We start from the raw sequence: 26,993 nt of genomic DNA on the forward strand, positions 1-26,993 counted from the left end.
CTTACAGAAGCGTTTCAGTTTCATGAAGTCCCATTTATTAATTGTTGATCTTAGTTCCTGCACTATCAGTATTCTGTTCAGGAAGTTGTCTCCTGTGCCAATAATTTCAAGGCTGCTCCCTATTTTCTTTTCTATCAGGTTCAGTGTGTCTGGCTTTATGTTGAAGTCTTTTATCCACTTGGACTTGAGTTTTGTGCAGTGTGATAGATATGGTTCTATTTGTCTTCTTCTACATGAAGATATCAGTTTCACCAGCAGCATCTATTGAAAATGTTGTCTTTTTTCCAGTGTCTATTTTTGGCTTCTTTATAAAAAAGCAGGTGTCCATGGGTATGTGGAGTTATGTCTAGATCTTCCATTCAATTCCATTGATCAACATGTCTGTTTTCCTTCCTTTTTCATACTGTCTTCTTTTTCAGTATTTTCCAAATGATTAGAATGGTTCCAAAAGGAGATAAGACCCAGAACACATAGTGTTACCCCCCCCCATACACACACACTTGGAAATACATGATATATTGTGGTATCTTGGCATTTAGTTAGCTACTGGAAAAATTGGAACCTGTTGGTTAAAATGAGGCTGGATTATTATATATAAATGTGTATGTGACCCAGTCTTATTTATTTTGACTCTAAAGTTGCTCCCAAGTTGTGTATAAGCAATTTAGATCTCAAATGCTGGGACTGGGAAAACAGCTCAGTTGGTAAAATTCTTATGCAAGTGTAAGAAAATGGATTCAGGTTCCCTTGACCAATGTAAAAGTCAGGTGGACGTTGAACATTTTAAATCCCAGCCTGAAGTGTAAAAGACAGAGATAGGCAGATCTAAGGACCTCACTTGGCCAGCCAGTTTAGATGTAATAGCAAATTCCAAGTTCAATGAGAGATGCTACCTCAAAAAATAAAGTGGAAAGGGGATTAAAGAAGAAATCATGACATCAACCTCTGGTCTCTATATGCTCGCACACAGGAGACCACATCAACACAGATGCTTGTGCATGTGTACACACACACACACACAGAGAGAGAGAGAGAGAGAGAGAGAGAGAGAGAGAGAGAGAGAGAGAGACAGAGATACACACATGACACAAAGAATAAGAAGAAACAGTAACATCCAAGTTTGAAATTATGCTATTGGAGTGTACCAATTATCTTTTATGACCGTCAAAAATTTTAAATATTACTTACTTCTTGTGATCCTTTCAGATTTCTTGTTAGAATCTCTTGTATGATATTCATTATTATTGTCTAATTTTCAATTTTTTCCTTTATACTAGATGGTTTCCGAAAGATTTCACCGCAGAGTGAAAAGACTACTGAGGAAATGAAAGTTGCCATGGAATTTCAGCATCCACTCTTCAAAAAAGGAGGAGCCTGTCTTCTTGAAAATATTAAGCGAAAGGTAGGAAGTGGATCCCTCTCTTATACTTTTTTTGTAGGATTTAGGATAGCATTCAGTCCTTACTCTAAACATTTCATGGTTTCTCTAAGTCTTCGCATGAAACTGCTGGAATCAGAAACTGGTTGCTAGGTGTATTTTAGGTTGCTGTAAATTGACCTTTAGGAATTAATGTACACAAAAACTAATTTCTAGGATAAACTATTCTTTGTGCTCTATTTTATATTTGTGTGTCTTTTTACTATATAGATATTGATATAAGATTTTAGAAAATAAGCAAAGGAGGCTAGGATAGATTGCACAGTTACACAGATTTTCACTTGCAAGATTTCTTTGTATGTTGGAAATTCACATGACCTTTATCTATATAGTAGAAGTTCAGGACCAAAAATAAATATAGAATTAAAATTTATAATATCAGTAAGAATAGTGGTTCTCAATTCATATTTTTTTAAATCTCTAAGTGGAGAACTATAATCTATTTTCATAAAAAACTATAGAAGTAATTTTTCATCTTTATTCTCTCATGATCACAGTTCAATATTCTTAGTAATACATGATGTTTAATTGCATTAGTATTCTTATTTTAATGTATAGTGTGCACAATATTATAGCTTTTAAATAAGTTGACATTATATTTTAATCAATTCAAACTTTATTAATTAGATAAACATTTTCTTACAAGAATACATATATGCTGATCATGTTCTGCGTCATCATTCATCTCTTTTCCTCCTCCCTCTACTTCTTATTTATTTTTTTTGTTTCAACAGAAATGCTCACTTCCAATTCAATTATATATATACATATATATATACACACACACACATACATATATGTGTGTGTGAATACATAAAATCTAGGAACCACAAATGAGAAAATGTATAGACTATCTGTGTTTCTGAGATTAGTTTCATTCTTTCATTCTTTGAATTTTTGAAACAGGGTCTTACTATGTAACCCCAGCTATCCTGGAACTCACTACATAGACCACGCTGGCCTCAAAATCACAGTGATCCACCTGTATCTGCCTCCCAAATGCTGGTAATAAAGGCATGCACCACCACATCTAGCTTAATTTTATTCTTTAAACATGATTGTATCTACTTTCGTTTTTCTACAAACAACAAACACAAAGAGGGTCCACAGAGACCATGAGTTTGAGCTAGGTTACTGTCTTTCTGTCTGTTGGTTAGATGGGCCGTGGTCTTTTGATCTCGTTTATCTTCTCAAAGAATCAGCTCTTGGGGTTTTTTGATTCTTTGTATTGTTTTCTTTGTATCTGTTTCATTAATCTCTCTTCTGATTTATATTATTTCTTACCATTGGCTGCATTTGGATATGCTTTGTCTTTCCTTTTCAAAATTATTGGGTTGCATCATTAAGTCAATTATTTGTACTTTTTCTGGTTTTTTCAATGTAGTCCCTTTTGAGGTATAAATTTCTTAAATAAGATTTCATCTAATGTGTCCTGAATGTTTTGTTGTACTACGTTTTAACTTTTGTTTAATTTCATAAATGTTTTTATTTCTGTCTTGATTTCTTCTTTGACCTAAACGAATTGTTTAATCTCCAGATCCCCAGGAGTATGCACATTTATGAGAGGCTTTTTTTCTGTTCATTTTAAGTTTTATTGCATTGCTGCTCAGTAGGACACAAGGAGTTATTTCTATCTCTTTTAATTTGCAAATATTTATTTTCTGTCCCAAGATGTGATCTATGTTAGAAAAGCTTCTATGTGCTACTGAGTATCATGAATATTCTTTGGTGTTGGGTGGAATATTTTGTAGGTATCTGTTAAGTTCATTTAATGTATGGTAGTATTTATTTCTAATTATATTTTTGTCCAGATGACCTGTCTATTGGGAGAAGAGACATATTGAAGGCACCTACAATTATTTGGTTGTTATTAATCTGTGCCATTGATCTCAATCATACACTTTTTATGAAATTGGTGCACCAGAATTTGGTGCATATATGTTTAGAGTTATGTACCATTTTGGTTATTTATCCCCTTTATTTGAATGATGTGTCCTTTATCTCTTCTAATCAATTTTAGTTTGATGTCTATTTTATCAGATATTGAGATAAAAATGCCTGTTTACTTCCTGGTCCCATTTGTTTGCAGCACTTTTTTCCATCCCTTCACTTTAAGGTAGTTCCCAGGACTAAAACAAAAATGAGTTTCTTATAGACAGAAGAAGTATGGCTTTTGTGTGTTTTAGAACTTGGATTACATTGTTTCAACCTTTTCTGGCTTTCAAAGTTTCCATTGAAAAATCAGCTGTTATTCTGATGGATTTTTCTTTATCTGTGATGTGCGGCTTTTCTCTTGCTGCTTTCTGTGCCTTCTTCTTGTTCTTTATATTTTCTGTTTTAAGTATTATATATAAATCCAATGGTAGAGAGTTGTTTTTCTTTTCCATTTGCTTAGTAAAAAAAAAAAACCATCTTTTCACTGTAAAAACTGTCGTTTGTTTGGAGGCAACAAATCAATGAATCTTGCTTTTAATTTAATCTTTTAATCGTTGTCTTTTGCCTTAGGAATTAATTAAATTGAAGGGTGTATGTTAATTCCTGATATTTTATTGTTTTTGGTTTGGGGCTTATTCTTCTACCTAACTGTTACAGGAGTGCAGTTTATTTTTCCTGTGGCCCTATGGATATTTTCCTTTTTACTTCAAAGCTTTAAGTATCTTCCATAGATCTGACATAGTGGTCATGAATGCCTTCAGCCTGTTTTCCTTCAATTTTTCTACATAGTTTTGCTGCATATAATATTTTGGGATGGTAGTTGTTTTTCAGAATTTAAAATATGTCATCTCCTGGTTTTGGGATTTTTTTCCCATTGTTACTGTTACTCTCACAGGCCTGCTTTTGTAGGTAATATCTCTTGTGTTGCTTTCAAAATAGGTTTTTGGTCTCTGTAATTAGTAGTTTAGTTGAAGGGAAGTTCTTTCATGTTTATTTTCTGTTTGTGTCCTAAATGCTTGCTGTGTCTAGGTTGGCATCTAGTTTCATAACTCTGGGAAATTTTCTGGTGCAAAAACCATTAATACCTTCATAATGGAAATTGATTGTTCTTTTATATCAATGATTCTTAGATTTGGTATTATCATAGCATGATGAGTATCCTGACTGTACCAGCCATACTTTTAGGTTAATTTATATGAGGCCTTTCTGGAATATTCTGATTCCCCCATTATAAATTCAAGCACAAGTGTTGTATCCTGCCCTTAAAACATTCTACAGACATTTTCATTTCGTTTGCATTTTTCCAATATTTTAGTTTGGTTTTTCTTCAATGTTGCCTTGTTTGGATCCTTCTTTGATATGTAATATTTGCTTTTTATATTTGTTATTTTTATATTTGTTACCTCCTTGAATTTTTTGTGTGAGTTCTTAGAATTCCTTCAGTTTATTTGTCTTCCTTAATTTTATATTCTAGAGTCACCTAACTAAAATTTCATGTAACTAATACTTACTGGAGACTAGTTTTATAGAATTAGTGATTTTTGGAGGACTACTATTGCTTTTTTTGATTTTTCAAATTATGGCTTTCTATTGGGTCCTGTATATCTGGAGTTTAGCACTTGGCTGAATTTATTTTTAAATTTCAATATGATTAACTCATTAATTTTGAATCACTCTCATTATTTCAGGGGAATTCTTTGGTTTTTACAAATGAAGCTATGTTGTTATAGGGTTGAGGTATTGTTTTCATCTGCAATACAGCTAATGAGGACACCAGATTTGATCCATAGTATTCCCCTGCAGTTACAATATTGTCTGAAAAAAATCACTGTCAAAGAATAGGCTCTCAATAGCAGTCCGGTATTTACCCAATAGAAATTTATTTGTTTTTATTCAACAATCAATTTAGGAGTTAAAGGAACACAGATATTAGTTTGTGTACAAATATTTTAGTTGCTTTTGATATGAGTAGGAAGAAAAATAAACAAATAGTAACAGTTACAGCAACAGAAAGAATGCAGGGTGAGAGCAATAGTGTTTGCTATTAGTTTGAGAAAAAGGGAGAAGAAAATATATACAAAGGAACAAGGAGTAGGGGGAGGAGAAAATATTGAAGGTTAATTGAAGAAGGAGATATATGCAAACCTTGCCAACCTATGTTCTTTGGGAAACGAAATTGTAAAAAGAAAGACTAGGGAAGGTAATGTGAGAGAGATAATATGGATGGCGATAAATGTGGAGTGGAGAGGATGGATGCGTTCTATCTAGCCTGTTGTTGCTTGGTTCCCACAAATCTGACTTAGACTGGCCGTCTTGTTATTGACTCTATGCTTTCCTCCTGGAGATCAGGTTATTCTGGTCAGTGGGGAGTGCTTCACTGGTGGAAACTCAGATGCTGGTCATATTTCTGAGTAGTTCTCAGCTGTCATGTTACTAATAATGGACTCATCTCTGGGGGGAAGATTGCTCCCATTATCTGGTGAGCAGCTTAGGGCCTATACCTTTCAATGGCAAACTTTGGCTCCAATTTAGATTCTGCCTTGCTTATTTCTGACTCGAAGGTGTTTCCCTATTATCTGGAAGAATTTTCTTAGACCAAATTCAGCACCACTACTTCCTCTCAGACTGTAAACCCATTTACACTGTGTGTCCAGAGAATCATCAGGCCATACTTCAAAAACCTGTACTCCACAGAATTGGAAAATTTAAAGGAAATGAACAATTTTCTGGATTGGTACCACATATCAAAATTAAATCAAGAATAGATAAACAATTTAAAGAAACCTATAACCTCTAAGGAAATAGAAGCAGTCATCAAAACTTTCCCAACAATAACAACAACAACAAAAAAGCTCAGAGCCACATGGTTTCAATGCAGAATTCTACCAGAAATTCAAAGAAGAACTAATACCAATGCTCCTCAAATTGTTCCACACAATAGAAACAGAGGGACATTGTCAAACACTTTTTACAAGGCTAGAGTTACCCTGATACCCAAACCACACAAAGGTGCAACTAAGAAAGAGAACTACAGACCAATCTCCCTCATGAACACGGTGCAAAAATACGCAATGAATACTGGCAAACCAAATCCAAAAACACATCAGAAAAATCATCCACCACAATCAAGTAGTATTCATCCCAGAGATGCAGGGATGGTTAAACATATGAAAATCTATCAATGTAATTCACCATATAAGCAAACTGAAAGAAAAAAAAACATGGTCATCTCATTAGATGCTGAAAAGGCCTTTGACAAAATTCAACACCCCTTAATTGTAAAGATCTTGGAGAGATAAGGGGTACAAGGAACATACCTAAACATAATAAAGGCAATATATAGCAAGCTGACAGCCAACATCAAATTAAAATAAGGAACAAGACAAGGCTGTTCACTCTCTTCATTTCTGTTCAATATAATGCTTGAAGTTCTAGCTAGAGCAATGAGACAAGAAAAGGAGATCAGGGGGATACAAATTGGAAATGAAGAAGTCACACTTTCATTATTTGCTGATAATATGATAGTATACATAAGGGACCCCAAAAATTCTACCACGGAATTCCTACAACTGATAAAAAAACCTTCAGTGATGTGGCAAGATGCAGAGTTAACTTAAAAGCAAAACAAACAAACAAAAAAACAGTAGCTCTCCTATATACAAATGATAAATGGGCTGAGAAAGAAATCAGAGAAACAATGCCCTTTACAATAACCACAAATAATATAAAATACCTTGGGGTAACTCTAACCAAACTAGTGAAAGACTTTAAGTACCTTAAGTCTTTGAAGAAAGAAATCAAAGAAGATATCAGAAAATGAAAAGATCTCCCATGATTTAGAGTAGATAGAATTGACATAGTAAAGATGGCAATCTTACCAAAAACAATCTACAGATTCAATGCAATGCCTATCAAAATCCCAACAAAATTCTTCACAGACCTCAAAAGTACAATACTCAATTTCATATGAAAAAAGAATAGCCCAAACAATCCTACTATATATATATATATATATATGTGTGTGTGTGTGTGTGTGTGTGTGTGTGTGTGTGTGTGTGTAATAAAGGATCATCATCTCAGACTTTAAGTTCTACTATAGAGCTATTGTAATAAAAACACCTTGGTCTAGTTGGGCAAGAGAACGAGGGGGAGAGCAATGAAAGAGATATTTTGATAGAGGGGTCAATTATGGAGTTAGGGAGAAACCTGGTGCCAGGTAAACTCCCAGGAATCCACAAGGATGACCCCAGCTAAAACTTCTAACAAGAATGGAGAGGGTGCCTGAACCGGCCTTCTCCTGTAATCAGATTTGTGACTACCCTAATTGTCATCATAGAACCTTCATCCAGTAACTGATGGAAGCAGATGCAGAGATCCACAGGCAAGCAACAGGCCGAACTCCGTAAGTACAATCGAAGAGAGAGAGGAGGGATTATATGAGCAAAGGGGTTCAAGATGATGATAGGGAAACTCACAGAGAGCTGACCCGAGATAGTGGGAGCTCGGTGACTTTAAATCAACAGCTAGGGAACCTACATGGGACCTACCTAGGCCCTCCACATGTCACTGACAGTTGTATGGTTTCATCTATTTGTGGAGTTCCTAGCAGTGGGACCAGGATCTGTCCCTGGCCCATGACCTGGCTTTTGGAACCCATTCCCTATGGTGGAATGCCTTACTCAGTCTTGATGCAGTCCGGAGAAGCTTGGTCCTGCCTCAAGGTGCCAGACTTTGTTGACTCTCCTTGGGAGGCCCTTAACCCTTCTGAGGCCTGGATTGGGGGTGGATAGAAAGGAGGTGGAGGAGGGAAAGAAGGAGAAGTGGTGGGGGAGACTGTGGTTGGTATGTAAAATAGTTTTAATTTAAAAGGAAAGTAGATCAAATTTTGTTTTTTCTTATACAGAATTGAACTGCTCTCAATTTAGTCATGGTGATTTTGTAATGACAGTTTCTATTCTAGGACCTAGAGAATGGAAAACAATGCTTCACGGAGTCATTTTTCAATCCATTGAAAAGGGAGTTATGTTCAGACATTGCTGATTCTACTGAGCACTTAATCTTCTTGGTCTAATTAAGAATAATTTTAAGACATATGACCTGAAGAGTGTTTAATTTGAGATTAAAACTTCTACATGGGGGAACAATGATTCTCATATCTCATTAGTTATTGAAAGTAATAATATGTAAAAGGGATATCATCTTTTTATTTTAATTTTTATGATTGAAAAAAGAAGTTTTGCAGCAGTGGCTTGGTAGCTTTTATTCCATTAGTTTGGTGACTATCAAAGAGAAGATACGTACTGTCTGAAGAGGAGATACCTAGTTTATGAGCTATCCAGGTGGTAGGCAATTTGTTTTTCATCACAGAATCAAAAGAGAGAACTGGCTCATTGATAATATAATTGTTCCTTCTTTTTTCTTTTTAATTTTATTTAAATAACATTTTTTCATTTTTTTTGTAACAGTTAGCTTCCCCTCCCTCCTCATGTCCCATCTACCCCCTCCTCATCCTCTGCTCCTCCATCTCCTTTCAGAAAGGTGCAGACCTCCCATGAGTTTGCACAAAGCATGGCACATCAAGCTGGGGCAGGACTGAGGCAGGGCAAGGTAATCCAGTATGGGAACAGGTTACCAAAATCCAGCTAAGAGCCATGGAGAGGTCCTGTTCTCACTGTTAGAAGCCTCAGAGACCAAGCTACAGGATTGTCACACACCTGCAAAGGGCCTAGGTCAGTCCCATGCAGGATCCCTGTTAGTCCAGCGTCCTTGAGCTTCCCTGAGCTCAGGTCAGCATTCTCTGTGGGTACCCCAATCCTGATGCCCCTGGCTCATACAATCCCTCCTCCCTTTCTTCCAGAAGACTCTCAGAGCTCAGCTTAGTGCTTGTCTGTGAATCTCTGCCTCTGCTTCCATCAGTTACTGGATAGAGTATGTCTGATGGCAGTTTATCCTGATGAATATATCTATACTACTAATTTTCAGTTTACTACATATTGTTTCTCATGGCTATCATTTTAAGTTTAAGTATCCAATTTCTCTCCAGCCTGTTAATTATAGAACAGTGTTTCACAGATCAACTTATTCTTCTGACACATTTCCAGCAGGTAAAACAAGGTAGAATTTTCTATTTACAGTTTTGAAGTTTTACTTTGAGGGACCAGGAACCTCTAGTTCCTATTTGTAGTGATGGATTTAATTTAATTTAGAATAATTTAATTTAGAATAATTAAATTATTATTAATTATTTAATTTAAATTATTAATTTTATTAAATTAAAATTAATTTAAATATTAAATTATTTAATTTAATTTAGAATAATTGATAATGTTTTATTTTGTTAATTTTTTATCTTGTATTGCTTCTCTCATCTGTATTAAAAAGCTTTAATAAGCTTTCATTATGTCCATACTGTGAGATTGTGAATGAATAAAACTTTTAAAAGTTCTATTAACTCTGGTGATAATGCACTTAAACCTTTGGAAATAATACACAGTCAAATCATTAAAGCTGTTCCAAGCACCACCTGCAAAATTAATTTTCGCATTATTATAGGCATTATTATGTATTAAGTTGTATAACCATAGTATGGTATTTCATTTCATTAAAAAACATAGTGTAATATGCTCACAACTCAACAGACCAAAAATGGATCTGTAGTCTGCTATGGATTATTTCTGAGAGCTAACCCCATTGTATATTATTTATAAGATAAAACTAATGACTTATTATTTTTATAATCACTCACAACAGGAAAAGGAGAGAAAGGTTCAGAGTTCCACTCTAAGCAAATTGAGATATATGTATGACAGAATGTAATATATTGTTGAAGTCACATATAATGATATATACCACATTTGGTTATGTTACAGTACTTAATAAATTCTATTTTTTCTGTCTTTGTAAGGTATTATCATTTTGTTAGGGATAGAAATACTGCCATACTCAACTAGAGTTTTCATTTTTCTTTTCTTTTTCTTTTGGTGGAGGTGACTGAGACATGTTCAGCCTCGAACTTATGATCCCTTCCTAGCCCTCAGAGTTAAGGTGTTATAGATGTCTGTGTATGTAATGTGTGTATTATATAATACATACAAGCACATGTGTGTATATATATGTATATTCTGGGTTTATTGGAAGTATTCTATGTGTAAGGTATTGTTCTTGAGATCAGGAAGAAGTATAGTCAGAAATTAAATATTTTCATTTCTTATTTAACTTTTATATGTGTGGGTATTTTGCCTCAATGTCTACTACTATGAGCATGTAGTTCTCGCAGAAGCCAGAAGAGGGTGTTATATCCCCTGAGACTTGCGTTACAGAATAATCCACAAAAGCAGCAAGTATTGTGGACTGAGAAGTCAACCTCTCCAGTTTCCTAATCTTCCAGGAGCATTCAAGTTCGTGGAAGCATAATAACGTACACAGTAACTATAACATGAAGCATGCATAGGGTAGCACTGTAATCAAGGTACATTTGCAGAAGCAGATGTAATTTTTTCCATTAGTCATGTTTTTCTCTCTCTCTCATTAGTGCTCATAATGGATAGCTAATAGTTTGCCAAATTTTTAACCAGCCTGACTGTACTGTTCCCACTTTAGGGGCCAACAATAAAAATTGACGATGCCAACCTCTACTCTGATGAATTTCAGAAAATTCTGACTGAAATGCAAGAGCTTAGAAACGCGCAGAGCGACATGGATGCCAGATACTCACAAATGAAACAGTGGGTGTTAATCTGTTTTCTCGGGCCTGCTTCCAGGGTTTTAAGTTTGATTACTTCAAAGTTGGGAAACTCCACTCTTATTTTATATGGAACTTTTTAGTGTGATGTCTTTTAAGTTAAAGCACAACACTAGATCAAAGTATTTAATTCTTGAATTGCTATTGATGAGCTGGTAGCTCAACTATAACTGTGATTGCCTAGCACACCACTGTACAAATCAGAAGGAAAATTACCAGGGTAGAAGACAACAACAGAAATGTGAGTGCTAAGGTATATAGAAATTTCCATTTTAACTGAGAAAGAAAATGATAAAAGGTTACTAAATGTATAAAGTGTGTATTTAAGTACTCTGATGTACATGCCCAGTGTATTTACTGATTCTTCATTCAGTCTTTTCCCCCTTAGTTTGACCTACCAAATAAATTCTTTATAATCTTCTTCAGTGTTTTATAAGGAATCAGAGTCCATAAGACACCATGAAATATCTCTAACAGTAAGACTTTAACCCAGGCAGTAATATTATAAGGCAAACTTTAACTAGCTAGATATTTATACAATAATACTTTTGAGGAAATACTGCGATTCATTATTTATCTTAAAGGAGATATATGTGGACATTTTTAGCAAATATTATCAATATTCAGTTTTTACTGAAGATATTTATTTTTCTTTTCCATATTGGGATTTCTAGTGAATCAAGTTTTTGTACTTTTGGGGCCTAATTTTCTTTTATATTTATTTTAAATTTTTTTGTTCATTTTACTTACCAATTACAGTTCCCCCTCCCTCTCCTCCACCCCATATCCTCCCAAACCACCCCATCCACTCCTCGGAAAGAGTAAGGCCTCCAATGGGGAGCTAACAAAGCCTCATATATAAGTTGAGCAAGGACCAAGCCCCTCCCCCTGTATCAAGTGTGAACAACGCATCCTACCATAGGTAATGGGTTCCAAAGAACCAGTTCATGCATCAGGGATAGACCCTAGTCCCATTGCCAGGAGCCCCACAAACAGATCAAGCTACACAATTGCCACCCACTTGCGGAGGGCCTAGTTCATTCCCATGCAGGCTCCACAGCTACAGGTATAGAGCTTGTGAGTTCCCATGAGCTCCAGTGGACGATCTCTGTGGATTGACCACTTGATCTTGACCACCCTTGAGAATATAATCCCTCCTCCCTCTTTTTCGACTGGACTCCCAGAACTGAGCCTGATGTTTGGCTATGGATCTCTGCATTTGGTCCCATCAGTTACTGGATGAAGGTTCTATGATGACAATTAAGGTAGTCACCAATCTGATTACAGGGGAAGGCCAGGTCAGGCACCCTCTCCACTATTACTAGGAGTCTCAGCTGGGGTCATCCTTGTGGATTCCTGGGAATTTCCCTAGCACCAGGTTTCTTCCTAACCCCATGATGGCTCCCTCTATCAAGATATCTCTTTCATTGCTCTCCTTCTCTGTCCTTCCTCAAGTTCGACCATCCTGATCTCTCATGTTCTCTTCTCTCTACCTCCCATCCGAGTTTACCCAGGAGATCTCATCTACTTTCCCAGGGAAACCCATGTGTCCTTCTTAGGGTCTTCCTTGTCACCTAGTTTCTCTGGTGCTATGGATTGTATCCTGATTATCTTTTACTTTACATCAAATATCCACTTAGGAGTAAGTAAATACTTGGGTTTTGTTTCTGAGTCTGGGTTACCTCACTCAGTAACCATTTGTTTACCAATTTTATGATCTCATTGCTTTTTAAAGCTCAATAATACTCCATTGTGTAAATGTATCATGTTTTCTTTATCCATTCTCTGGTTGAGAGACATCTAGGTTGTTTCTGGGTTTTGGCTATTATGAATAATGCAGCTGTGAACATAGTTGAACAGGTGTCCTTGTGTGTGATTGAGTGGCCTTTGGGTATATGCCCAAGACTGGTAATGCTGGGTCTTGAGGTAGATTGATTCCCAGTTTTCTGAGAAATCACCATACCGATTTCCAAAGTAGCTATACAAGTTTGAAGTCCCACAAGCAGTGGAGGAGCGTTCCCCTGACTCCAAACCTCTCTAACATAAGCTGTCCTCAGTGTTTTTTTTTTATCTTAGCCATTCTTATAGGTGTAAGATGATATCTCAGAGTCATTTCTATTTGTATTTCCATGGTGGCTAAGGATGTTGAGCAAGTCCTTAAATATTTTTCGGCCATTTGAGAGTCTTCTGTTGAGAATTCTCTGTTTAGTTTTGCACCCCATTTTTAAATTGGATTATTTGATATTTTGATGTCTAGTTTCTTTAGTTTTTTATATGTGTTGGGGATCAACCCTCTGTCAGATGTGGGGTTGGTGAAGATCTTTTCCCATTCTGTTTTATTTACTATTTTTGTTTCATTTTATTTACCATTTTCTTTGCCTTACAGAAGCTTTTCAGTTTCAAGAGGTCCTATTTTATTGGTTGTTTTTCTCAGTGTCTGTGGTACTGATGTTGAATTTAGGAAGTGGTCTCCTGTGTCAATACATTCAAGACTACTTCCCACTTTCTCTTCTATCAGGTTCAATGTAACTGGATCTATGTTGAATTATTTGATGCACTTGGCCTTGGATTTTGAGCATGACAATAGATATGGATCTAATTGCAATCTTTTACATGTAGACATTCAGTTATGCCAGCACCATTTGTTGAAGATGCTTTCTTTTTTCCCACTGTACAGTTTTGGCTTCCTTGTCAAAAATCAGGCATTCATGGTTGTGCAGATTTATGTCTGGGTCTTCATTTAGATTCCATTGATCCACATGCCTGTTTTTAAGTTGTTTTTATTGCTATCACTCTATAATAGAGCTGGAAGTGAGGGATGGTGATGCCTCTGGCCGTTCCATTATTGTACTGGATTGTTTTGGATATCCTGGACTCTTTGTTTTTTCATATGAAGTTGAGTATTGTACTTTAGAGGTCTGTGAAGAATTTTGTTGGGATTTTGATAAGGATTGAATTAGCTCTGTATATTGCTTTTGACAATATTGCCATTTTTATTATGCTAATCCTACCAATCTTTCCTTTTGCCAGTATTCAAATTAAAATAGAATTTTTTGAACATTTTTCTGTAACATGCAAATGAATCTTAAATTTTATGATTCTACTTTTTCTGACTTAACAAATTAAGCTTTTCATATACAGAAACAGAAAAAGGAAAGTAGGAATGGAGTCAACAGAAGCATTTTTCATCAACATTGAAAAGAAACCAAGATTTTCATTGAAATTGAACATGGGCCAGTCCGTGTTAATTTTGAATGTCAGTCTGTTGTTGAATGCTAACCATTGCATATGTATATATCATATGGGTGATAATGTTCCAGTTAGTTCTGGCTGGCTTATATGCAAACAAGTCAAAACACTACTCCTAAATAGTGAAAAAGTAGCCTTATGAAGTTCTTTCTAAGCAAATATTTGTGATATTTTCCCATTGTGAAGTTCTATATTTTATATCATATTTAGAAGTAATTCATGGAAGAATTTAGGTGCCACAATAAAAACTGAAGATGTAAGAATCTATATGCTGAATGAAAGAAAAAATAACTAATTCTAAAAAGCCATCACAGGGCCCATTTATCTGCCTGCTCCTCTTACTAGTGTTGCCACTTTTTATTCTTGAAATTATAATTTAATTACATGTCTCCCTCCCCTTTTCTCTCTGCAAACAGTCCCATATATCCATCCTCACTCTTTTTAAATTAATTGTTATTAAATGCATATATGCTAAATATATCCTATTTAGTCTATATAAAACTGACATTATTTGGACAGTCATGTTGGTGAGACTTTATGGGAGTAGCCTCTCATGTTACTAGGAGACAAAAATCTCACAGCAGGCTCTCAGATAGACTGGCTTTTCCCAGTCAAAATGTCAAAGATCAACAGATAATTAGATATGTTCAAATATTGTGCACTTCAAGCAGTTCCTCTCTAATAATTGAAAAGTACCAGAGGGAGCATACCTGTCAGCACTTTAAACTTTGTCTGTATTGCTGTTTATTCTTAAAACACAAAACTCAATGAAAAATTGTATATAAAAACTAATTCAGTATTATAAATGCAATCTGTAGCATGTGTCTCTTGTATTACTTAACAGAAGTCTTAAATGTGATAGTTTGGTGTAAAACTCCTAACCTGAAGATTTATTTGTTCTCATACACTTCTGTGGAATCTTTTTCTCTTCCAGTGGTTGAAGTTAATTAATAAGGAATTTATTTCTTTGTTTGCTTGAGTCTAGAAAAGCATTAAGGTAGGACTGTGAGAAATCTAAGCATGACATCTGTCATTCCATTCATCACTGAAGTCCAAAATAGCAAGTTCATCTGAGTCTTAAAAAATACAAATGTATGGGGTTGGGGATGCAACTCAGTGGTAAAAGTATTTCCTAGAATGTGCAATGCTCCAAGTTATTACCACCACCGCTAAAAACTCATTGCTCTAAAATTCGTGTGACATACTGAACTAGTAAAGATGGTGACTTTAAAGTAAAAGGCAGTAATATTCCACTAGAACAATACGGATATGATTTTGTGAAGAACATAATGAATACTCTTAGTTTAGATAACTCATTCTATTTTTGGATATTTTCAAGTTTTTAAGGGCCACTAATATCTTTCTTCATTTCTGTCATCTATTTATGTTTCAGGGACTATTCAAACCTACATCTGGAAATGACAAACCTAAGAAAGAAGTACTGTGAGCAACAGCAGCTGTTAACACAGGTATAAGTTAGTTTTTTTTAGGAGTCTTTGTTTTGATTTTCTGGGAATTATTGTTATTTTATGGCACTGCGTACATAAATATAAACTATTTACAATATAAAGTCATATGAAAACCAAATGATTATGCCAAGTTTTGGTGGTACATTCTAGGACCTCTCACAGCCTTTCTGTGTTGTTGTTGATTTCCCTAAATGTTGAGAATGGCGTCAGAATTAAAATAGTCTGCTATTTTTAGGTACTCTATTTTATCTTGGATTTGATGAATGGAAATCATACAGTCCTAAAAAAGAGGAAAAGGTGAGTTCGCTAACCCCAATTGTTCTTCAAAGGCTCTTTTATTGTCTTGCTTAGTTCTAACCAAGTCATAGTGTATGGATAGAGTATTGCCGCAAGAGGAACCATGATTTTGTTGCAATATGTGGAGAACCAAGCTGGATATGATCTGGAAGCTTCATTCTGCTGGCTAGAATTTGAAGTAGTGGAAGGTGCTCTGCAGGTTGCTAGGAAGGAGTGGTGGGTATGGTGGTAATCAGTGCTTACTCAGACGTAGATCCTGCATGCTACACTACTGGCCTATGAGGCCAGTAATACCTATTCGGGTAAAAGTGACATAATTGTTAAGGCGGGTTGGAAAAAGAGATGAATGTGATGAAAATAAATTATATAAATTTGAAAAAAAAGAAAAAAGAAAAGCAAACCTTATCATTATTCAGCAGTAAACCCACTGTCTTAGTTATGATTTTATTGTTGTGAAGTGACACACTGACTATGAACAACACTTATAAAGGAAAACCATTTAATTGGGGCTAGCTTATAATTTCAAATAGTCCATTATCATTATTGTGGGACATGACAATATGCAGGCAGACTTGGTGCCAGAATAGGAGCTGAGAGTTTTACATCTTGATCCCCAGGCAGCAGAAGGAAAAACTGTTCGCCACACTGTATGTACCTTGATCAGATAAGACCTCAAAGCCTGCCTCCACGGTGACACATTTCCTCCAACAAGGCCACACCTCCTAGTAGTGCCACTTTCTATGGGTTGAGCATTCAAAACATATGAGTCCATGGGAGCCGTTCATATTCAAAACACCAACAACCACTATGAAATTAGAATACCTGTTGACTACAAAACACTCAGTCATTTCCTCTTGAAAATCAATTGTTTTAGGAAGCAAATGAATACTTATAGCCCTGATAAAGTAATAGTTATTGTATTGCGAATATGAGTAGAAATGAAAACAAGCAAGAAACCACACTGGGACTAGTGTTAGCATTAGGTTGCTATTCAGAAAATAGAAGAGTGGAAAGTGTACAGAAAGGGAAATAAAAGAAGAAAAAGAATGAAAAAGGAAGGGTATGGGAGTTTAGGTTAAAGATGAAGTAAAAAATATATAAATATGCACTCAAATGATGTGTAACAGTCTCATTTCCCAGGAGGTTGAGCCCTTCGGGCCTTGTAAACCCAGCTAGGCTATGATCTTTAGGAGAGGGAAAAGAAGGAGGCAAGTGTACAAAGCAATGGGTGGGTGGAAGGAATACAAGATATGAGTTGTGAAGGACCAAGCTGGCCTGTTGTATTGCCCTCAATGTTAATTAAATAAGGAAGACTGAGGGCTGAGTGAAGCTCTGCCACAAGGACGGAAGTCTCAGCTTGCACTCTCACCTCACTGAGTGGCTGACAGTGGTGCTGAAGTCTCTACTTGAAGGTTTCTAATTAAATCTATAATACTATTGCTATTGTAGTACATTGTGATTGTTTTATGGCTGCATAATTCTTCATATTTAGTTTGCATTCTGTTTGAGAAAGAATATTTTCTTTTTCCTGATTATATTCATTAATTTCAGTATATAATAATATATTCATAATTTATCTGAAGGATTTTAATCTTTACTAAAATAGATCCATTAATAAATATATCCTGGCATTGTTACAGTTAATATTTACTTTGAACACACTAAAATGTCCCAGGCTCTATCTGTCTTTTGTCTTCCCCAGCTCTAGAATCAGGTATAATTCAAGGAGCTTTTACTCTTTGCTTTAATTTTACATTACATGATGTACTAAAAGATTTAAACATTTTTGAAAGATGGCTAACATACAGGGATATAATTCCAAATGACCTCTCCCTTAAATGTGCAGTGCCCTTTACCTTTGATCTAAAACCTATAGCACTAATTTCTAACGGGAATCACTATTTCAAAGGATGACTAAAGTTGGCTGGCCATTGCAACATTAATATAGCTTAAGACATTAAACTTGTGGGTCTCATTGCAGGTCCCTATCATCCATATCTGGAGTTTCAGATTCTGAATGGCATCATCAGTACTTTCATATTCCAGATGACAAGAAGAAAGAAGCTGTAAGATGCTGAAGTAAAATGGTGGCGGTGGATGGGTTAAAGCAAACATTCGCTATTAGTACATTTTCTATTTCTAGTTCCTATTTTTTTATATAATTGTTAAATAGTTTGAATGGGAATTGCATCAATTACAATCCAAGAAACACTAGATGTATAAAAGGAGCATAGCCAATTCTCATTTTCTCTAATCTTTCGATTTAGATGGAGATATTAAAAGATGGTTATGAACTTATTGACGACAAATATAAAAGTCTTCTTGACAGAGTCTTACCAATGTTGAAAGAATCCGAAAACTTAACTTCATCAGTAGACCAGCCAAGTGAAAATGATGGGTAAGCAAATTTGTAGGCAATATATTGGCAATGAAACATTATACTGGTGATACATTAGCAATATATTATTCATTTGTATATATTTACTATATAGTAATACTTGAATCCATTTAAATGCTTATTCCTCTTTGTAAACAACAAAAATACTATTACTGCAAAACAGCATAGTCACAACAGGATATAGATATATAGATAGACATATTTATAAAAAAGAGATAAGTTAAAGGGGTTAAGATAAAGCTCATTGGTAAAGTAATCCTTAGCACATAGAATTCCCTAGGTTGAGTGACTCAGCACTACAAAAAAAATAATTCAGAACACATTACAAGTTCAATAAATGTAGCTTGCACATATTGTTTTAAAACAAAAGGGCAACAAAGTTAAGATTTTCAGGAACTAGGGAGATGGTTCAGTGGGTAAAGTGCGTGCTGTGCAAGTCTAAGCACCCACATAAAAGCTGAGCATAGTGACAAAATTCCGTAACCCTAGTATTGAAGGACAGAAATGGGCTAGATCTTGTAGACCCACTGATCAGCCAGTACAGTTTAAGTAGTGAGGTCCATGTTGAATGGAGAGACTCTGTCCCCAAAAATCAAGGCAGAGACAGATAAAGACATCCTATACTAACCTCTACCCACCACATTCATATGCACAGGAAAGCATGCATGCATACACATGCATACACCAATACCCAATGAATTGTTTTTAGAGATTGTATACATGCTAACAATTTAAATATAATTGCATTGTTCCTCCCTTACCCTTTTCTCCCTGAAGCCCCTCCCATTCTCACTCTCAAATTCATGGCCTCTTTTTCTCATATATAGCTACATATACAACATTAATATTATATAATCCGTATATTATATTAATATATTCTTAAATATGTGTTGTATATGTTTTATATAACATTAATATGCAAATATAACCCTCTGAGTCTGTTTAATGTTGTTTGTACGTATATGGTTTCAGGTCTGACCACTTACTGTTAGATAATGAATTAGCAGGCTCATCCCTGAAGAAAACTAATCTTCCCAACTCTCAAAAGTCACTAGGTGACTGTTGTCTAATCTGGGGCCTGTGAGATTTCCTACTTCTTTGTGAACAAGTCTATTGGTTATGGTCTATTCATATCTTGTTTAGATAGTCATATTGTTGAGGTAATATGAGTATAGCTTCCCTGTCATTTCTAGGAGAAACAATCTCTCAGAATAGTTCCTGGTCCTCTGGCTCTTACTATTTTCCTGCCCCTTCTTTCACAGTGTTCCCTGAACCATAGCTGCAGGAGTTGTATTGAAAATGTATCCACTGGGGTTAAACACCCCACAGTCAGTTGTTCTTTGCATTTTGATGAGTTGTGAGGTTTTTGTAATGGTCTCCTACTGTTGCAAAGAGAAGTTTCTTTGATGGGGGATGAGCACTATACACATTCCAGGTATTATGTATTTAGTATATGGTTAAGAATTATGCTGTCTCAGTAAACTGGTGCTTATGAGGCTCTTCTCTAAGATTCATGACTTTGTTAGCCCCTGAATCTTGGCTAAGTTTCCAGTTCCAGGCATGATTTCTTTACTGTTGAGCAGGCCTTAAGTCCAATCAGATACCTTTTCGTTGCCTACAAAATGTGGTGCTACTATGACTTGGAGAATTTTTTATTACATGTAATAAACAGTACTTTTTAATGAGTTCTTTGTTAAAAGTTCAGATTTTTAAACCAATATTTAATAAGATTATTTATGATGGTTTGTGTATACTATTTTTAAGACTGTTTTTTGATGGAAGACCTTAAAGTTTGTTTAAACATTTAAAATAGGAAATGCTTAGACATTAGTTTAGACTTTTTGTTTGCTTGTTTGTTTTTGACACAGTCTTGTAGCTTTGTAGCCTTGACTGTCCTGGAATTCACTGTGTACATCAGGCTTGCCTATAACTCATAGAAATCTGCCTGCTTCTTCCTTCCAAGTACTGTGATTAAAAGCAAGCTCCATCATGTCTAACCTTGTTTAGACATTTAAAGATACCTATTTTGAAAAATGGAAGACCAGATGGAGCATTGCAAGTCTGGCACAGGAAGAAAAGAGTTATAAAAGAATATCTATCAAGGGGGAATATGGAATGAAAAACCTTCTAGTGAGCTCCTTTTTGGAGGCAGATATTTATAAAATAACTTAAGGCAATATCAAAAAGAAATCCAAGAAGTAGAATATTTTGATATGGATAAAATGCTTGGGGCAAAGGTCATTATATCTGTGAACATAGGTGTCCTAGACCTAGGAATACAAAAGATATTAGCAAGCTGCTAAGTCACCTGTATCTAAGAAATGTGTTTAAAGGACAAAATAATGAAAAGGTCATATTTTTAGAGAAAGAATTTCGAACAATAGTTCCTGGATTAAATTTTTGAACAGAAATTAGATAGATAGATAGATAGATAGATAGATAGATAGATAGATAGATAGATGGATAGATAGATAGATGGATAGATAGATAGATGAAAGAGAAAGGAAGGAAGGAGGGAGGGAGAGAGAGAGAAAGAGAGAAAAAGTTAAATGATGGATAGATGGATAGATAAATATCTTAAAGCCTTTTGGGTAGTGTACAGAAATTAGATAGATAGATAGATAGATAGATAGATAGATAGATAGATAGATAGATAGATAGATAGATGATAAATTAAAGAAAAAGAAAGGAAGGAAGGAAGAAGAGAAGGAAGGAAGGAAGGAAGGAAGGAAGGAAGGAAGGAAGGAAGGAAGGAAGGAAGGAAGATAGGTATCTTAAAGCCTTTTGGGTAGTGAATGTCATGTCTGCCAAATAAACATGAGATGGGGTAAATATTCTTAACAGTAGGCACATCTCAAAATCAGAGTGAAGTGAAAAGCATTACTAAAGAAAAAAGTAAGTGTATCTCAATCTTTATGACCTTTAGAGGCCAATTAGAAAGCTATCAAATATCTATAACTATACAATTTACCTGACAGTTGAGCTGATAATTTATCTTCTTAGGCTCAATGTATAGGTGCTCAAATATATGAGAGCTTTCTAATTGTCAATTCAGAAAAATATGGAAAGTAGGATTACTAATCCAAATCGGTTGTTCTATATGAGAAATTTTATAAAATTTATGTGTATGGGTGTTTGCCCACATGCATGTCTGTGCACCAATTGTGTGCCTGGTTCCCAGTGATAACAGAAGGAAGCCTTGGGTCGCCTAGAACTGTAGTTACAGACTTTTGTGAACCAACATACGGTGCTGGGAATTGAACCCAGGTCTTCTGGAAGAAGAGGTTAACAGCACTGGCTGTTATCAGTGATTACATATCAGTGTTGACCGTGATCTATTTCTCCATCTGCTGATTATTCTACTGGAAAGAAATCATTAATCCTATGATGAAATTGACCTCTGCTATAGTAATACACTAATCAGTGGAAAATTTAATTTGCAGTGTAGCTTTTGTATTTTTCCCTTGATATAAGTTTAAATATAACTTGTTATATGATAATCAAAGAATTGTTTTGCCCTTATATTTCCTTTTTAAATTACAAGAAAATAGTTCCCATACTTCTTTTTCGATTAAAATTAAAATGGCATAGGTTAGTGCTAGAATTTATTCAGAAATAATATTCTATTGTCTTTATATACATTTTACTTATCTACTGATTGGTTAATTGAAGCATAGTAGACCTAAGTTATATGTGTGTGTATAAGTTATATTATAAAATTTCTACATTTGAATTTCTTTTTTCAGCTATTTATAGTGAAATTACTGGGTTGTTCATACTCCATCATAATTCTTTATTAGAGTATATTCATTACCTCAATATGATTTCTCATTCCATTTAAAAGACTTATTTTGTGTCTCTAAAATTTAAACTTGACTATTTTGGATGCTTCATATCAATAATATTGCACAAGTAATTTTTTTGATTTTTTGAGACAGGGTTTCCTGCAGCTTTAGAGGCTGTCCTGGAACTTGCTCTGTAGACCAGGCTGGTCTTGATCTCACAGAGATCTGCCTGTCTCTGCCTCCTGAGTGCTGGAATTAAAGGCATGGGCCAACACCACCCAGCACAAGTAATCTTTTGTGTTTGGTTTATTTGTCTTAGCATGTTTCCAAGGTTCATTTATGCTTCATTTAGGATTACTAGTTTAGTTATTTTTTATTGCCAAATAACCACTTGAATTGTCAATATGTTTGAGCATTGTCTCATATGTTTTATAAATGAAATTAAAGGAGAGCATATTTGCACTATATAAATTCTTTGATCTGAGTGTTGAAATCTGCTTATGCAATATAAATAGATAAAGTATAGCCCATGTGATTTGAACTCTTGAATCATGTTGAGTTAATATTTTTCTGCACTGTCTTTCAGAAAAGACCCTAATGTTCCAGTTCCTGATATACCTGTGAATGAAGATTCACTGACCATTCATTTAGATTTGACCATACCGTTTTTACAAGAAGAAATAACTGACGAATCCTTTGAACAGGAATCTGAGGATATTAATTTGAAATCAGTGCTTTCTTCTCATGATTCAGTTTTGGTGGAAGATACATCAGACACTCTGTGTAACAATATAATTGACAGGTATTCAGTGTCTTCCATCTTTAATCTAGATGTACATTTACATGGTTTTGAAAAAAAGTGTTTAATAGTATGCTGAGAGAAGCAAGATGTGATTAAAGAAACATTTCCCTGAGGTACCTCAATTCCTGACATTATCATTGCTTCTCGTGTATTACAGATACACTCTGATAATGCATTTAAAGTTTCTCTTCTGGAATGAAAACGAACACCCAACATTGTTATTGTAAAACACTCAATTCTGTACCCAATATTAGCTCTTAAATTTGAGTGAAACTTCCTTCTTGCAACAGAACTATAAGGAAAAAAAAGGAGAAATGGCTTCATTTCCTGGAACTTGAAGGCTGTGCATGCTTCAGCAAAAATACTACGAAATTGGAGCCCCAAAGGCACCATTGTCAGCACATCTCTGTCCTGAGAGTGTCTGCCTGTTTCACCTTCATCAGCAGTGCTTACGATTGTCTATTTGCGTGTGTTATCATCTTCGGTTTCTATTGTGCTGCTTCATTACTGGTTCTCATTTATTGACCAATCTCAGAGGAACAGAAGTCACATTTAGTCCTTGGTAGACCTGTTATATAAATTTCCCCTTGACATACACACCCCCAAAAGAGCTTCCTCAGTTTGATCCCAAACTTCAGTGTAGACTCTTAGACATGTGCATAAAGTAACAACTCTAGACAATAAAATTATCTTTTAGGGCACTGAGTCTCACCAGAACCACAACTAACCATGACAATAACGGTGTTGATTGGGATGATTATTTTAAGTTGTTTTAACATTGATGGACTTAGCCATCAGAGTTCAGTCCAAGATCTACTAGATTAAGAAAGATATAGGGAGAATCAAAGACTTCCTGTGATATTGGCCTACAAGAATTTAATAGCCTCTTAAAGTCAAGTTGAATAGCAATATTGATAATAATAATTTATAGAAATGCAAATATTTCTCAGAAAAGCTGGTAACTGAAAAGTGTAATATTGGTTTACGATTTCTTAGTTGAGAACCCAGCATAATCTTTTCAATTTATTGTCTGCTGGATTTCTCGAAGATTGTTTCTTTGAACTAAGAATATCATGGTTTGCCTCCACCTTTGCTCCCTCTCTCTGTGTTTCTCAAAGTGATGAAGCGCATATGCATCATACGAAAGAGGACATGCTAGAGCTAAATTCATTATTATCTGAGAAGACAGTGGACTTTGACTTTGATCATTTCAATGAGGTAAGCTCATCAACTCAGACTTGTGACTTTCTTGCATTTATATTGATTGCTCCAAAAGCAGAATGGATTGTGAAAATTAGGACTGATAAGAACAGGCCTGGGACTCAGGAATACTTGTGCTTTTACCTTGGTTTTTCTAATTTAATATATCTCATATTTTCCTGGTTTTCTCAAGTCATTATGTCTCTCTTCCTTATAGCAACATCACGATTTGTCTTTAGATGATGTTTTCCTTTCTCTCATAACTTAAAATATTAAACATTGAAGTATCCCATGGTATAAAATTATGATGTTTTGCTTATAGTAGTTTTATGTATTCAAAATTTCCCTTCTTTTCACGGTATTCTCATTGCTGTACAAATCTCCCTTTTCCATGACAGCCAGATGTTTATTTATAATAAATAAACATTATGTTTAGATGTTTGTTTATAATATATCATTACATTAAGATGATTTCATTTCTTTTCAGCCATCCTGTGATGAGTTTGCTCTTCTGATGACAAACAAACCTGAAAATTTACTCGATATAGATGACATGGCAGAAACCAATGTAAGATCCATGTCTGTCTCTATTCCTTTTTATTTCTCTCTGTCTCTTTTTATTGCTGTACCCCATTTACCCCTAGTATTCCTCTTCTACATTGTTCTGCTGCCTTCACCATATTGATCCCTTAAAGCCACTTTTTCCGTCCTAGCAGGCCCCTTTCTAGTTTTTTGACCTTTACCAATATTTACTTCTATTATGATATATATATTTAACAGAGTAAGGATCTACATAAGACAAAGATCACGTGGCATTTGGCTTTCTGGGATTAGGTTATTTTGCTTAACAGAATCTTTTCAAGTTACATATATTGTCCCATAAATTTAATTATTCTTTATGACAAAGTTGAGTTATTGAGAGACATGTCAGCAATGCGGAGGGGCAGGATTGAGTTAGTAAGACTGACTTAGCACTAGTATCACTTTATCATCCATCTTTTACCAATTTTTTTTTAAAAAGATAGAAATTGAACGCCACCCCCTTTCTCTTATGCCATAACTTTATAATTATAGGTAAAATGTTTCACAAAGGGAAAATCTGCATTTTAGTCTCTGACATGATCAAATATCTGAATACTAAATTACTACTGATACTATTATAATTATTACCCAGATTTTATCATGAAAATCCCAAATTTTGACTGGAATTAATTGGGTTGTGAAATGAGTATAGTTACTACTAGAAATTAAAAGAGAAATACAAAGAAATAGGAAAGCCAGTTTTTGAAAATTGCCTCATTAAGTCAGGTGTGGTGGTGCACACCGCTAATCTGAACACTTGTAAGGTAGAGGAAGAAGCATCTCTGTGAGTTGAAGGCCAGTCTGGTTTACAGAGTGAGCTCCTAGACAGGCAGGATTACACAGAGAAACCCTATCTCAAAACAAACAAGCAAAACTCTTCCTTGCTAAGTGAGAGTGGGTGCATGGAAGGAGTTAGAGAGGTGGAAGCTTGGAGGGACTGAAGGGAGGTAAGTGGTATAATTATATATTAATTAAAATGTGTAAAATAATAAAATAAATTTTGAAAATCTTCCTTGCTTGCCTTCAAATAGTAAGAAAATACAATTCTTCCTAGACAACTGTCTTTAAAAGGTCTTTGTCGTAGTTTAGTAAGATCTTATTGCTGCTGCTGTTTTAAGACAAAACTAAAACCCTATTCTCTCAGAATGATTTCTCCAATTAGGGAAACTGTGTAGTTGCGGCCATTATTCTTTTACCATTGATCAGTAATGGGGCTAGAACTTGTTGTAATTCATTCTTGTTATATTGTTTAGACAGGAATGACTTGAAAGAAGTATTATTTCCTTTTTGCAGACATAGTAGGCATATTTGGTGCGTCTCATTACTAATAGTCAAACATGTATGTTGGAAAACAGTATGTACTGTGTTTGCTTCTCACTTGTCCAGTAAATATTAGTAGATACTAGTTCAAGTTAAATGTAAAATAGACTTACATGGTATAGTTGGCTCTAGATGTACTGTGAATTGGTTTTTTTCTTCTGTCTAAAAAGCAATTAGAAAAGAAAGCTATACTTTTAGAAAACAAGATAAATGGAAAATGTACTTTTCTTACCTTTGTTAATCTCTCAAGAAATAAGCTTCTTTGGTCGCAGAGAATGGAAATTATGGTCTCACATTTGCAAAACGTGTTATACAGTCACAGCCTTGAGGGAAAGGTTTTATCTCAGTTATTTAACTTTATCACTAAAAAAAATGACGTATTGATAAGGACTCTAGTGTTTTCTCTTTGTACACAGAGTCTAAGTCTAATGAAAAACGAAGGAGAAGGAAGTCTGCTTGAAGCCAGTGGGGAAAAAGGTACCAAAGAGTTTTTGTAGAATCATCAAAAATGTATGCCCTAGACCCAGGCTCACAAATGACTCTCCATATGACATTCTGCAAGCCATTTAACATTTGGAAGTTCTAGTTCATGCTTGTATAAACCACTTTTCTTATTTCATAAGTTATTTTAAATAAGATTATGTGAAAAACTCTGATATTGACTTTATAAACTTCAGGGAGAGTATATTAATATGTAACTGATTTTAAGACAAAACCCATGGCCAAACATTAAAAAGACACAGTATAATTTTGTGTGCCTCATGTGAAATTGAAAGC

The 26,993-nt window shown here is 35.0% G+C and overlaps 1 protein-coding gene across 3 annotated transcripts in view; it reads left to right on the top strand.

Annotated features, from left to right (window-relative positions):
- LOC125389362 (heat shock factor protein 3-like) overlaps positions 1–26,993 on the top strand; it is a 113,395-nt gene that overhangs the window by 84,431 nt on the left and 1,971 nt on the right. For 2 of the 3 annotated variants that reach the window (XM_085684416.2, XM_085684418.2), the window contains 10 exons: positions 1,278–1,402; positions 10,973–11,097; positions 15,757–15,832; positions 16,068–16,129; positions 18,111–18,195; positions 18,397–18,527; positions 22,899–23,114; positions 24,233–24,332; positions 24,802–24,882; positions 26,633–26,693. In XM_085684416.2, coding sequence (XP_085540542.1) covers positions 1,278–1,402; positions 10,973–11,097; positions 15,757–15,832; positions 16,068–16,129; positions 18,111–18,195; positions 18,397–18,527; positions 22,899–23,114; positions 24,233–24,332; positions 24,802–24,882; positions 26,633–26,693 — 1,062 coding nt within the window. Of the gene's footprint in view, positions 1–1,277; positions 1,403–7,709; positions 7,776–10,972; positions 11,098–15,756; positions 15,833–16,067; positions 16,130–18,110; positions 18,196–18,396; positions 18,528–22,898; positions 23,115–24,232; positions 24,333–24,801; positions 24,883–26,632; positions 26,694–26,993 lie in introns of all 3 variants that reach the window. The other variant, XM_085684417.2, reaches the window with a different exon arrangement.

This window comes from Myodes glareolus, chromosome X (assembly GCF_982192425.1).
Source record: "Myodes glareolus chromosome X, mMyoGla1.1, whole genome shotgun sequence".
Lineage (NCBI taxonomy): Eukaryota > Metazoa > Chordata > Mammalia > Rodentia > Cricetidae > Myodes > Myodes glareolus.